At 38.6% G+C, this 12,399-nt stretch overlaps 1 protein-coding gene across 4 annotated transcripts in view; it reads right to left on the reverse strand.

The window, feature by feature from the left end:
• The window catches only part of pxdn (peroxidasin), a 57,631-nt gene that overhangs the window by 12,966 nt on the left and 32,266 nt on the right, over positions 1-12,399 (reverse strand). For all 4 annotated transcript variants that reach the window (XM_029828938.1, XM_011614089.2, XM_029828950.1 and 1 more), the window contains 10 exons: positions 12,070-12,141; positions 11,320-11,489; positions 10,591-10,708; positions 9,418-9,587; positions 8,243-8,515; positions 6,818-7,090; positions 5,364-5,476; positions 3,707-3,863; positions 1,881-1,989; positions 1,154-1,311 (listed from right to left, as the gene is read on the reverse strand). In XM_029828938.1, coding sequence (XP_029684798.1) covers positions 1,154-1,311; positions 1,881-1,989; positions 3,707-3,863; positions 5,364-5,476; positions 6,818-7,090; positions 8,243-8,515; positions 9,418-9,587; positions 10,591-10,708; positions 11,320-11,489; positions 12,070-12,141 — 1,613 coding nt within the window. The remainder of the gene's footprint in view (positions 1-1,153; positions 1,312-1,880; positions 1,990-3,706; positions 3,864-5,363; positions 5,477-6,817; positions 7,091-8,242; positions 8,516-9,417; positions 9,588-10,590; positions 10,709-11,319; positions 11,490-12,069; positions 12,142-12,399) is intronic.

The following is a 12,399-nucleotide window of genomic DNA, read 5'->3' on the forward strand; positions in this document are numbered from 1 at the left end:
AGCATGAACTAAAGATGAAACAACAAGACCATCACATAAAATAGGAAGTATGGACTTTTTTGTTCTCTGGTTAACAACTCTCTGGTGATACAACCAATTAATATCACAGTACAAATGCAATTTACCACTTCTAAATTACTGTTTGCATGTTAATAGTATGACTTGATTACTTGCTTTGATGATCAGTTGTGTGTGAGGATAAGATCTAGTGAACCCAATATCCACACGCCATTGAAATCCTAAATGCTAGTTGGATGTGTCTAAATTATTGATTTAAAAACACTTAAATGCTGAAATGGTCATTCATGGTTCATATAGATGACTGAGCTGCAACAATATGTTAATTATCAGTTGATTAATTGTTTCTCTTGTTAAATGGTTCCTAAAATGCAGTTGAAATACTGTACAAAAGCAGTTTCTGTGATGAGTCCAAACTGTTGCCATGCTATTGCATTTACACTTAAGCCCTGGTTCAATAATGTGATTATTCTAAGGATATGAGGATAAAAGCAGTCTTGAACAGATAGGTATTAACACTGGACTTTAAAGAGAGGGAGTAAGGCTTGTAGAATCTCTTGGAGAGTTATTTTCAATACAAACATAAGTTAGACATTTTTAATTTTATTTTGAAATGCATTTTTATGTATTTTTGTTCATCCCTAGTTGTGCTCCAGCGTCCCATCATTTAAACTGGCTCTTTTAAAAATTATGATTTTGATTCTTTAAACTCATAATTACGACTGCTCATAATCTCAATGTTCTTATCTCATGATACCATGATTTTTTTCCTCATAGTTAAGACTCTTGATCATTTAGATTTTTTTCCTCATAATTAAGACTCTTGATAATTTAGATTTTTTTCTCATATTTCTGACTTCTCTTAAAGAAAAACGGGCTTCAGAGTGGTGCCGTATTTGAAGTCAATCTTAAATACAATAATTTGTTCGCAAATACAAGTGAAGCAGGTGATGAAGTGATGTTAATCCAACTATTTAAACACACCGAGTCAGCTGATTCACCCGTCTCTTGACAATATGCAAAATCAGCACAGAAAGGAGGATTCAAACCAGGAACCTTCTTGCTGTGAGCCGACAGTGCTAACCACTGAACCACCATTCCCTGCTTGATGGCAATGAAATATCTTATGACTTACCAGTGCCATTTGTGTCAACTGTAAGGCCCTGGTTTACATGGTTTTGGATAAGCAGAAGCGTCTGCTCGAAGATCTCTCCAGCACGAGCCTGCTCCACAGTGTAGGGATCACGTGGATACCGGAAAAGTGCAAGAAGTTCTCCAGGGGTACGAGGCTGACTGGAGGGATGACAAAGTGAAAAAAGGGGGAGTAATTATTAACTGTTTAGAAACCTGATCAGACACCCAAGACACGTCAACAGATAACATCAACCATGAGCACGTCACTGCTCCTGCCTTTGTGTCTATTTTTAAATGACCTACAAATCATTGAAATCACCTGAGCTAGATGAGGAAACTGAATATGTCAAATGCACTCAAATATTTCTCTTTCTCTAAAAATGATACTGTTACTCTAATGACACAAATTCCACCAACATTTACTTTCTCCAATAATGTCTCAGTTATTATCAGAGACCACCCTGCTATTAGCCAAGATGCATATCTCCTCTTTACCTTTTTAATGTAATACATGTAGAAATCCATTTGTCTTTATTAAGATTACACCTGTGTTAACATGTTCCTTATGCTATGTAAATCAGTATGGAAATGAAACTTCGAATCAACAGTATCACTGAATATTAGTGTATCACTGGACTAAATTTAGGCACAGTGTGAGTGTGTCTGTGTGCGCATACGCAGTGTAAACCAGCAAATGAGAGGATGTGCATTGCCTGTGCATGTATTACCCATCAAAAAGGCGTCTCCTTGTGGACTCAATAGCACTGTCCACGTTCCGAATGGCCTGCTCTATGGATGTGCTGACAAAGGTGTCCCCTTCTCTACTGATTGGAAGAACTGTGTGAGTACACAGAAAGGCTCATGCTTATTATATTCAAGGAAATTGGAGAGGCATTGATCAGTACATTTTAACTGTTTAACTCTTTAAATCCTTTGAGAAGTTTCATATAAAAGGTTTTTAAGTTGGTATTTCACCAATATCATATTGAAGCTCTAAACTTGCTGAGACTTTCATAGGCAGAATACTGTTCTGTAAGGCAAAAATGGGGGAAAAAAAGCATGAATTCAAATCCATTTCTTGATACTTTTAGTTAATATGAAAATGAATTAAGCTCATGCTGAAGTTATATCAGATTAAATCATGATGTGAGAACTAAACATGAATTGGAAGGAAGCAACATCCATCCATCCATCCATCCATCCATCCATCCATCCATCCATCCATCCATCCTCTACCGCTTATCCGGGGGAAGCAGCCTAAGAAGAGAAGCCCAGACTTCCCTCTCCCCAGCTACCTCTTCCAGCTCATCCGGAGGGATCCCCAGGCGTTCCCAGACCAGTCGAGAGACATTGTCTCTCCAACGTGTCCTGGGTCTTCCCGGGGGTCTCCTACCGGAGGAACATGCCCTGAACACCTCACCAGGGAGGCGCCCAGGGGGCATCCTAACTAGGTGCCCAAGCCACCTCATCTGGCTCCTCTCAACGTGGAGGAGTAGTGGCTCTACTCCGAGCTCCTCCCGGATGGCAGAGCTTCTCACCCTATCTCTAAGGGAGAGCCCAGCCACCCTACGGAGGAAGCTCATTTCGGCCGCTTGTGGAAGCAACAACCCCGAATAATATAACAAGTTTCACACCACCAACATGATCGCTTCATACATATTTGTTGACTTAACAGTGACCCTTGTCATGGTCTTAATGTGATGGCCCCCTCCCTCTACGTTGTGGGTTATGTTGTTGGTAAGTTGCTGGTTGGTCTGCTCTGTTTTTCAGGTGCAGCAGAGGTGGGACTGTCATCAGTGAAGATGATACATGTGCTTATTTATTCCCATGCTGGCTGGCACTCACCCCTCTCTCACTCCATCCACACATATGACTATCAACGCCACGGTGCGACTGGCTTTCCTGTTTTAGTTTCTTTTTCATTCCCCACGAAATAAATTATTTTTATTTTTGAACCTCATCTTCCCTTCTGCACTTTGTTGGTCTTGGAACTGGGTCGAATCAATTAAGAGGGCTTCTAACTATGAATTATCAATAAAATCATGATCAATGAGTGGTCCCGCCAGTCAAACAGGCAGATTCATACTGCAATAAGTCACATGAGCTATTGACATGCTCCAGATGTATTTTCAATAAGAAAATAGATATCTAAAATAATTTACTGCTGAACTACTCATTTCAAGGCTACCGTAAATGTCTGACTACATGTTCTATTTTTGTAGATGTACAGCAGAGTGAGCTACTAGTGTATAAACTGAGGATTCACAATATGGACACCAACATTCATAAGGGGGACCCAAAAAGAATCTGATTTCCAGATTGTAACTATATTGTTCACTAATTTGCATAGCAGAGATCTTTACAATGCACAACTAAACACAGTGAGATTTCATATTTCTGCAAAAAAACAAAAACAAAAAAAAACAACCCCAAAACCTACAGATTCTTAAATGTAGGTACTTTATAATTTGTTAAATAGCAGATTTTGAAACGTAAGCAGTAACGTTGGTGTGAGCTTTTGGATATATCTCCACTATTTTAACAAGTGATTTACCTGTAACAGTAAGCACCATGCTAGCAAGCTGGTAACCAATAGGATTGCGTGCAACACATTCATAGCGTCCAGCGTCAGCTTTGCCAACATCCTTTACCTCCAGATAGCCATCAGGACTGATATGGAACTTGCCACTCTCTGTTACTTGTACACCATCCTGAAAGTAATAATTTATGATGATTAAGAGCATCATAGATTAATTTAAGTCTTACATAACTAATAGTGAAAAATCGACAGTACTCTATTTTATATCATTTAGGAATACAATTACTTTTTTGCTGAATTTCAGTACATCATAATTATGCACACTGATCTAAAATGATAACTGTGTAAGTATAAATAAATGTTGTTCAGGAATTTTGATTTTGTGAGAGAGACATCTTCTGGTAAAAACATAGAAGTGCATTATCGAGGTACATTACATAAAAGTGACCACATCGGTGTGCTCATAAGATTGAGTCTTTTTGGAGCCAGAGCATGGATGAAGCAAGATGGGTTAAAATTGTTTGTCAATCATTGGGTGCATTAATATCATATGCTGTAAATTGCTATAAAAGTGTATATAATTTCTTTCTTTTCTTTTTCACAGTAGCTTGTCTTGAGAATGATACAAACATTGTAACCATCGGTTCAATCATAGTCTTCATTTGCCATCAGTGTGAAAAGTTTAGCAGCTATAAAAGAATACATTTTCAACAGTCATCCCTGTAGGTGACTGGAGCTCAGGTGGTAGAGTGGTCGCTTCAGTAACGTTATTGGTAGGACCATAAACTCACTTTTAGGTGCCTTTCAGCAAGATATTCACCTGAAAAATGCACCCGAAGCTATGAATATGTTTTTCCCCACTTACTTCTACTTGAATTCAGTAAATATTGGCCTTTACATCATGAAAATCTGGGCTGTAACATGAAGGGCAAGGTCAGTAAGCTTTTGCCTGTTTATTGTGTGCATTCCCCCTCCTTTCTATCTATTCAAGCAGGAATTGGAAAATTGGCTCCAATGTGACACCCAGCAGACTGGGCATGGGTTTTAGCTATTCTCCAGTAGGCTGCCCAGATGTCAGGAGACACTTTTAAAAGTCTCCTGCTCTGAACTCTGGGAGAGATGGTATTTCAATTTGTCTTAATTTGCTGAACCTGTTAAGTCCAAGGTGACTGTGAAAGATCTGTTTGTGGAGGTTTGCACTGAGGAAAGGCTGGAGGATCCTGTAAACTTTACACACACATAGGTTCTTTTTGATATAATCCATTTGGGTGTGGGTGAGTGCATTGTGAGTTTCTGAAGGCTTCTTTTTATACTTTTTATTTAGGTGACTCTCTCTTTTCCCACTCTAGAGACCTTTCTTTCTTTTCTTTTTTTTTTTTTTAAATTGTAAACAAAGTCTTATTGTTTTCTCTACTTGTTGTGAATCTCCCTTTGATTTTAAAGTGTTACTTTATACTAAAGAGGGATGTAACATGTACCGTAGCATAACTTTGAAAATTAGAATAGATTATATCGAGAGTCCTTCAAAACCTCATAAAACAGAGCTTGAATGGTTCTATTTTCACAAAACAGTTATCAAAAATGTTTTTAAGCTGTGCTTTTGAATGGTTCCCACTAACTTAACTGCAAAAGCAATAAAGTGACAATAGATAAGTGGACATTTTTATCTTGCCTTGTTCCAAGTGATTACTGGTTCTGGTTGGCCCTTAGCCTTACAGGGAATGTGAATGTCTTTGCCAGATTCCACTTCCAGGTCCCTTGGAGTATTTGTGAAAACAGGCCTTACTGAGTGAGTTAAAACAAAAACACATGCAGTGTTAATGATGCATAAGGAGTGACCAGTACTATGCATGTGAAAAAACATTTTATATCAAACCCAATGCAAATTTACATTTACAGACCTATTTTTTTACTGTTCAAAGTCAGACACCGAATACAAGTATATTGTTGAGCACTGCTGTTTAAATTGTATTTTATTACATAATTGAAAATCAGCTATTGATCCAACAGTAGGATAAAGTGGTGGCCTGATCACAACATGGATCATTAAACAAAGATCTATAGACTTAGGAACCAGTTATCTAAATAGACTTATCTAAATACTTCTGTATGTACATAAGTTTAACTTCTGAAGAAATCTCTTGACCCTGAAAATTCCTCTTTGAAAAAGCTTATTATCACTAATTCTGTAGTTCCAGTTACTATCCTAGACAGACAAATTATCATTCTTAGGGGGTCGTCTAATTATTAGGTTAACATCTTAGTCATGCTGCTATAGGCCAAGACTGCCGGGGTCCAGAAACATGATCACCTGACAGGCCTGTCACCCCACTGGGTCATGCTCTCTGCTCTCTGCTCTCTGCTCTCTGCTCTCTGCTCTCTGCTCTCTGCTCTCTGTCCCCCTACATGAGCCTGGTCCTGCTCAAGGTTTCTTCCTGTTAAAGGGGAGTTTTTCCTTGCCACTGTTGCTTGTTGGGGGTCAGGCCCTGGGATTCTGTAAAGCACCTAGAAACAATTCTGATTGCAACAGACGCTATATAAATAAAGATTGATTGATTGATTGATTGAAAATGGAAAACAATTATATCTAGTCTGACTATTTTTGAATGTCCAACATTGTCAAAATGGTCCTGTACAGCATGTTGTTGACTGTATATCTCATCGCAACTCATTCAAGGAATTTACAATCTGCACCATTAGTTGTACCATGATTTTTAGTTCATCGCACATTGCAGGCTGCACAAAACCCTATACCATTTATAGAACTCATTTTCTGTGTCCTTCTAACATCTAGAACTACTTTTTGTAGCTCTGGTAGTTGTTGTTTGATATTTACAATAGTTGACAACCTTATGTTGCATGCATCTTCCATTATCCATGGGTGAGGATGCAGAGGAAACTAAAGATCTTCTAGTTATCTTATCCCCCCGCCCCCGCCCTAGACCCTTCAGGGCAGGCGGCCTTTTTTAAATTGTTGAGGTTCAATACTAGGATAGTAGAATATTGCTGTGTAATTTTGTATCTTACTTTGATACGATTATCAGCTTGGTATTTTATTTGGAACTACATTTGGATGTATTTTGCCGATTCCTGACTGCAAATTCCTTAAGAGTAATGATCACACACCTCTCTGCTGGATGCTGAGCTGCACAGCAATGCGCACATTCCCCACAGGGCTGATTGCTTGGCACTCGTACTCCCCCTCATCATGAGCTTCCACACTTGTGATGCGCAGAGCGCCAGATGACACCACATGACGGTGGTCAAGTGGTAATGGACTGCCCCTACGCGTCCAAGCAATCACTGGCTGGGGGTAACCACTTGCTTCACAAGGAAAGTCTACAGTGTGACCTTCAAGGACTGACTGGTCTTGTGGCGTGAGCGTGAACTGTGGGATGGCTAGGGCAAAAGGAGAAAGAAAAATGTTACATTTCAACATAAGGATCCTAAATATTTAATATAATAATTCTAAATGAATAAAGGATGAACACAAATACGTCCTCAGTGGTTTTGCGAATTCTTCTAAGCGTGCATTTCATGACACTAATTTCAAAAAACTTGCAACAAACGTCCAAAACAAAATATGAGTTAGTGGCATGATAACATTTTCTGAAATGTTAGAGGAAAGACACATACTGCTTAAACAGTTGAGGGAAAACTTAAAATACACTTCACAGATCTTGATGCCTTGATGCCAAACACTGTAAATTGTACGTCCAAAGTAAAACATTGGAAACAAATGCTCAAGTAAAAACCTGACTCGTTCATCTATTAAGGTCTGATTGAGGATAGTGAAGGCAGCAGAACATTCTCCATAACATCTCAAGATTCTCTTAAATTTTACACAAGTGCAGTGAAGATAACGGCTAATTATGTTAGTCTCTGTTAAATGGCTATCAGGCTGCACAGTAACAATCTGTGACCACAAAACCTACTTTTGGATGCTAGGCTACCATGCCATCCTCACAGAAAAACAAGTCGCCAATTGTAGGTCATTTTTGCATGGCACTCGTGGTACTTGTCCTGTTCTTCTACAAATTAAAACACACTGGTCCTGCCGGTGGGTTGTTGCCATTCAACAGCAACAATCACCTTTCCTGGTGCACTTGACAATAAGCTGAAAGATACAGCATACCTTCTGACCATGGTGAGAACTGAGGCACTATCCTGAAGGAGCTACACTACTTTAATAACTTATGGGGATAGATGCGCCTGCAGCATACATGACCTCATGCTAGCACATTTTGGAAAACAAATACAAAACTAGCAAAGACCCGGTCAGAAGGGATTATAACACTGAACTCCTCTGTAATCACCACAAATGGGTTGTTTTCTTACATTCCACAGAGGTCATCCTGCTAATTACTTCCTTTTTTTAGGTCCAATTATCACAACAGCAGTTGAAATTGATTCACAGTAATTATTGTTTCCTAAATATAGGTCAATTTCCCAGAAGTTTGACTGATTTATTGTGATTAGAAATTTCTGTCGTGTAAAATACATTATAATACAAAGAAACAAAATAAAATGAGAGAATCTTAATTTTCTTACCTTGCACTATGATATAAGCAGTAGCACGGACAGTGTCAACATTATTGGATGCAAAACAGGTATACTGTCCTCCATCAGCTTGGACCACATTCTGGATATACAGTCCACCAGAGGGAGTGATGTTTATGCGAGCATCATTGGGGAGGGGGCTCTGATCACCTTTAGTCCAAGATACTCTGGGCTGTGGTTGACCTGTGGCACTGCACTCCAAGGTCACACTCTCTCCTACCAGTACCTCTGTATTCTCAGGTTGAATCACAAAACTTGGCCGTGCTGATAGAGCAGGGGTAAAAGAGGAGGATAGACAGTGGGAATGGGCATGTTATTAACCTAAAAATATGTCACTTAAATGTTCAAACAAAAAGGTCATGCAAGTTGTCTTTGTTTATTACTGTTACTATCACCACTTTGACAGTTTCTAAAAGAGTCTACTTAAGGATTCACAAAATGAAATTGAGGCTGCTCCATATTTGACCTGAGGTCATAGTCATATCAGTGGAAACACAGCTCGTAATGCCCAGTTCATACTGCGCGACTTTCAGGGTGGTAGGGTAGGCGATAAGAGTGTTCACACTATACGACTTATATCAGGAGATGTGGCTTACTGCGCTACTTGGTCACCAAAACAAATTTTTGCATCAAAAACCCATGGAGAATGGCACAGGAAATGCACAAACAATGCGCAAGCTGATGTATTTCAATCCAAACAAGCTATTCCGGTCATTTGAGCACTACTAAAAAAAAAAAACATTTAAAAAAAAAAAAAGAAAAGAAAAATAAGATGCCGCTGTCGTTGCCATTATTCTGCTCTGTGCAGCAACCCCCGTGTCCGCTCTCTTTGGCTGTATCTCTTTATGTCATCCTAACCCAACTATTTAGCGTGTTAGATTTTCAGTTTGACTCGGCAACTCAGAGATGGGCTGTCGTCAGACTGACATCTTGGACGCATCCACCCTTCATGACCCAGGCTCGCTGAAGACTGCCTCACCCTGATTTGGGGGTGGAGAGCAAAAACCAGTTGGCGACCGACTGATTGGACCAAAATCGTGTAGTGTGAATGGTGGTTAAGCTGCAATGACCCTACCACACAGAAAGGCAAAATGCTATGCCAAATATGTAATAACCCCATGGATTTTGTGACATTAGCATGGTTGAAACCAAACACAACCACTTACAAGGTGCTCCAAAATAGCGCAGCGTAACCTGTGACGTCTTGACCTGACCAGCTACGTTCTTCGCCATGCACTGGTAGACTCCTTGGTCTGTTTCTCGCGTGTCCTGGATCATCAGTGTTCCATCTTCCAGCAAGTTCAAGCGACTGTCATCCCGCATGTCTAAAGCATTGCTGACAAATACCGGAAGGTACAGAAGTTCACATCATAGAAAAACACAGACGGATATCAAATACGCCACGATTGCATGGTTAAAAATGTAATTGCTTACAAAAATCCCAGCATTTGAAATTCTATCTTTCTAGTTTTAAATTACCATAAATTCAGGACTATAAGCCGCTACCTTTTTCCCACGCTCAGGACCCCTGAGCGATGGAGCTTATTTCTGGATTTTTTCGTCTTTTTGAGCTTCTTGTGCACACCCTCATCATTAATAACACACAAAGAATGGCTGATGATGCAGCTTTTAAATTAAAGGCTAAGGATCAACAGCTGGTACGCTCATTGTTGTTTTAACCAGCATGTTACTGTAATGTCATTTTACAAATGTGTTGCTGCACTGTTCAGAAAAGGCTGCTATGGTTATTTTATTTTACTGCTGTGTTACTGCCGTGTTTAGTAATTCAGCATTTAAAATTATTTTCCTGTGTTCAATAAAGATCTCATGTTTCAAAGTGGCCACCTGTGGCTTATAGTCAGGTGCAGCTTACTTTATATGTGTATTTTTTCTGAAAATTTTATGAAATTTGGGTGGTGCGGCTTAGAGTGAAGGGCGCAGTGCAGAATTTGTGAAAGTAGAGCAGAATGTACGATAAACTGGCTTGAATATAGGTCTGTACCCATATTTACTAAGACTTTCAGTTTCTTAACAGGTTAATATTGTATTCAAAACCCTTTTTCTCTTCTTGATCATTGAATTTAAATGCATCTGGTAAATTATTTATATTAATTTCACTGTTACTTATGCATGTCTAATCTGTTTTTGAGCAAATCTTTTAGAATCATCCTTGTACCATTACACGACTAAAGACACTAAAGGCACAACAGTAAAATATTACCATCATTGCTGTCAAAGTTCTAAAACTACTGCATTTATAAAGCAGTTCTATTATACTTTGACCACTGCAGCGCAGTGTCTTGTTCAGGGACAGTCCAACATTTAAAATAAGGGCTTACTTATTCCTCAGCCAGATAATCTGTGGTTTAGGGTTGCCTTCTGCTCTACAAGTGAAGTAGACGGTATTTCCCGACGTCACATCCACATCCTGTGGTTCTGAGGTGATCCTGGGTACCTCTAAGAAATAAGAGGCAGATATTGACGGTTGATTCTTCTGTGTCTGCCTATTTCATGTCTTGTTAATAGAGGTGGATGACCCCAAATGAGAAAGAAGGTTTCTAGGTAGGGTGTGCATGTTTTCCCTATATTGTATGGATTTTCTGTGGTTACTGCAATTACTCCAAATTTCGTAGATTGTGATGACGCATATATAGATAAATGTCAGTCAACCTCAGTCTGCCTAATTTGTAAAACCAATTGTGCATCCATGTGCCGGCCTACGCTTCTTGCTCCATAATCCATCATGGGGAAAACCCCATTTATTCATATTAAACAGAAAAACAGACACATACAAAAACTCCATCCAAGGCAAGAGGACGCAGACTCAAAGAAAGGTCTTCGCTTGAATCCAACCCACAACCTTCTTATTTATGAGGCATCTGTGATGACAATTTCACCATGGTGCATTAAACACATTATTTCATTTTCTCCAATGACCGTTTCCTCAAAACTTTGACTTTCACAAATCAGTACCCTACGTAAGATATATGCAACCAAAGTCCTTCTTCAGTTTGTGAATGTGAATTGGTCTGACATGAACACTTGACATTTGTCTTTTGTCTCCATACCACAGTGGAGTTCCTCTGCAGTCAGGGTTGCCACAGATCTGCCTTGCAGTTGGCTGGGATAGTCACAGGTGGCAGCAGCCTGAGCATTACCAGACTCCGCATACTGCTTGAGTAGGTCAGCCAGCCACAGCAGCTCACAGTCGCAGCTTAATGCATTGGAATCCAGTCGCCTGGCAAGATATGCATATACAGGCACAAAGAAATAAATTAGGATGTGTTAAAGAAGAAGAGAGACGATATATGAGGATGCTCTTGCAGTCATGGAAAATAATCTCTGCTTGGCTTCATTCTCTTGTCATAACTTTTAATTCTGCTGCAATGTCCTTTTGCCATCATAATAACTTGATTTCACAATACGTTACTGATCTTTTTATTAAAACTGGTTCACATGAAACTATTTAATGGCCAATTTAAATGTACAACAAATTAATAAAATCTCCCTACCTTTTTATCTTTAGTTATTATTTATGTTTATACCTTATTTATAAAACTATAACTTTTAAATATATTATGTATGTAAATCTCTTAAAATTATTGTAATAAAAATATTTGTAAAATATGTAACAGATATAATAGATAAAAGAAATATGATGTGATGACAGAATGCATATCTAAGTGAGAAATTTTTGCTGTAAAATTGTCACACAATGAAAATTGCCTTTATCAAAAGTAAATGTCACTGTTATCTTTGTTATCATACATAACAAGTTTCACTTCCATTTAACAGATTTTATCTTGTTTTTTCCTTACAATCTCTTCATGGCCTGCAGATGAGAGAAGGTTTCCGGGACTAAATGGGAGATTCTGTTGTTGTGCAAAAATCTGCATGAGAAAAATGAGTTTTGATCAGACTCACTAATAGGTGTAACAGAAAAATGTTAATTTAGGACTAAATTACGAGTTACTAATTTGAATAAATACACTCAAACAAATACTAAAATTTACATTACTTTTAAAAACGATTTAAAACACATTTTCAAAGCATTGTCCGTTCTCAAAGACGTTTTTATATATTAGCTACAACTATGTAAGAAAAACAAAAAAAGAAGGGTTCATGAAGGAATTGCTTTTTCGAAAATT

The sequence above is a fragment of the Takifugu rubripes genome, chromosome 2, assembly GCF_901000725.2.
Source record: "Takifugu rubripes chromosome 2, fTakRub1.2, whole genome shotgun sequence".
Taxonomy (NCBI): Eukaryota; Metazoa; Chordata; class Actinopteri; order Tetraodontiformes; family Tetraodontidae; genus Takifugu; species Takifugu rubripes.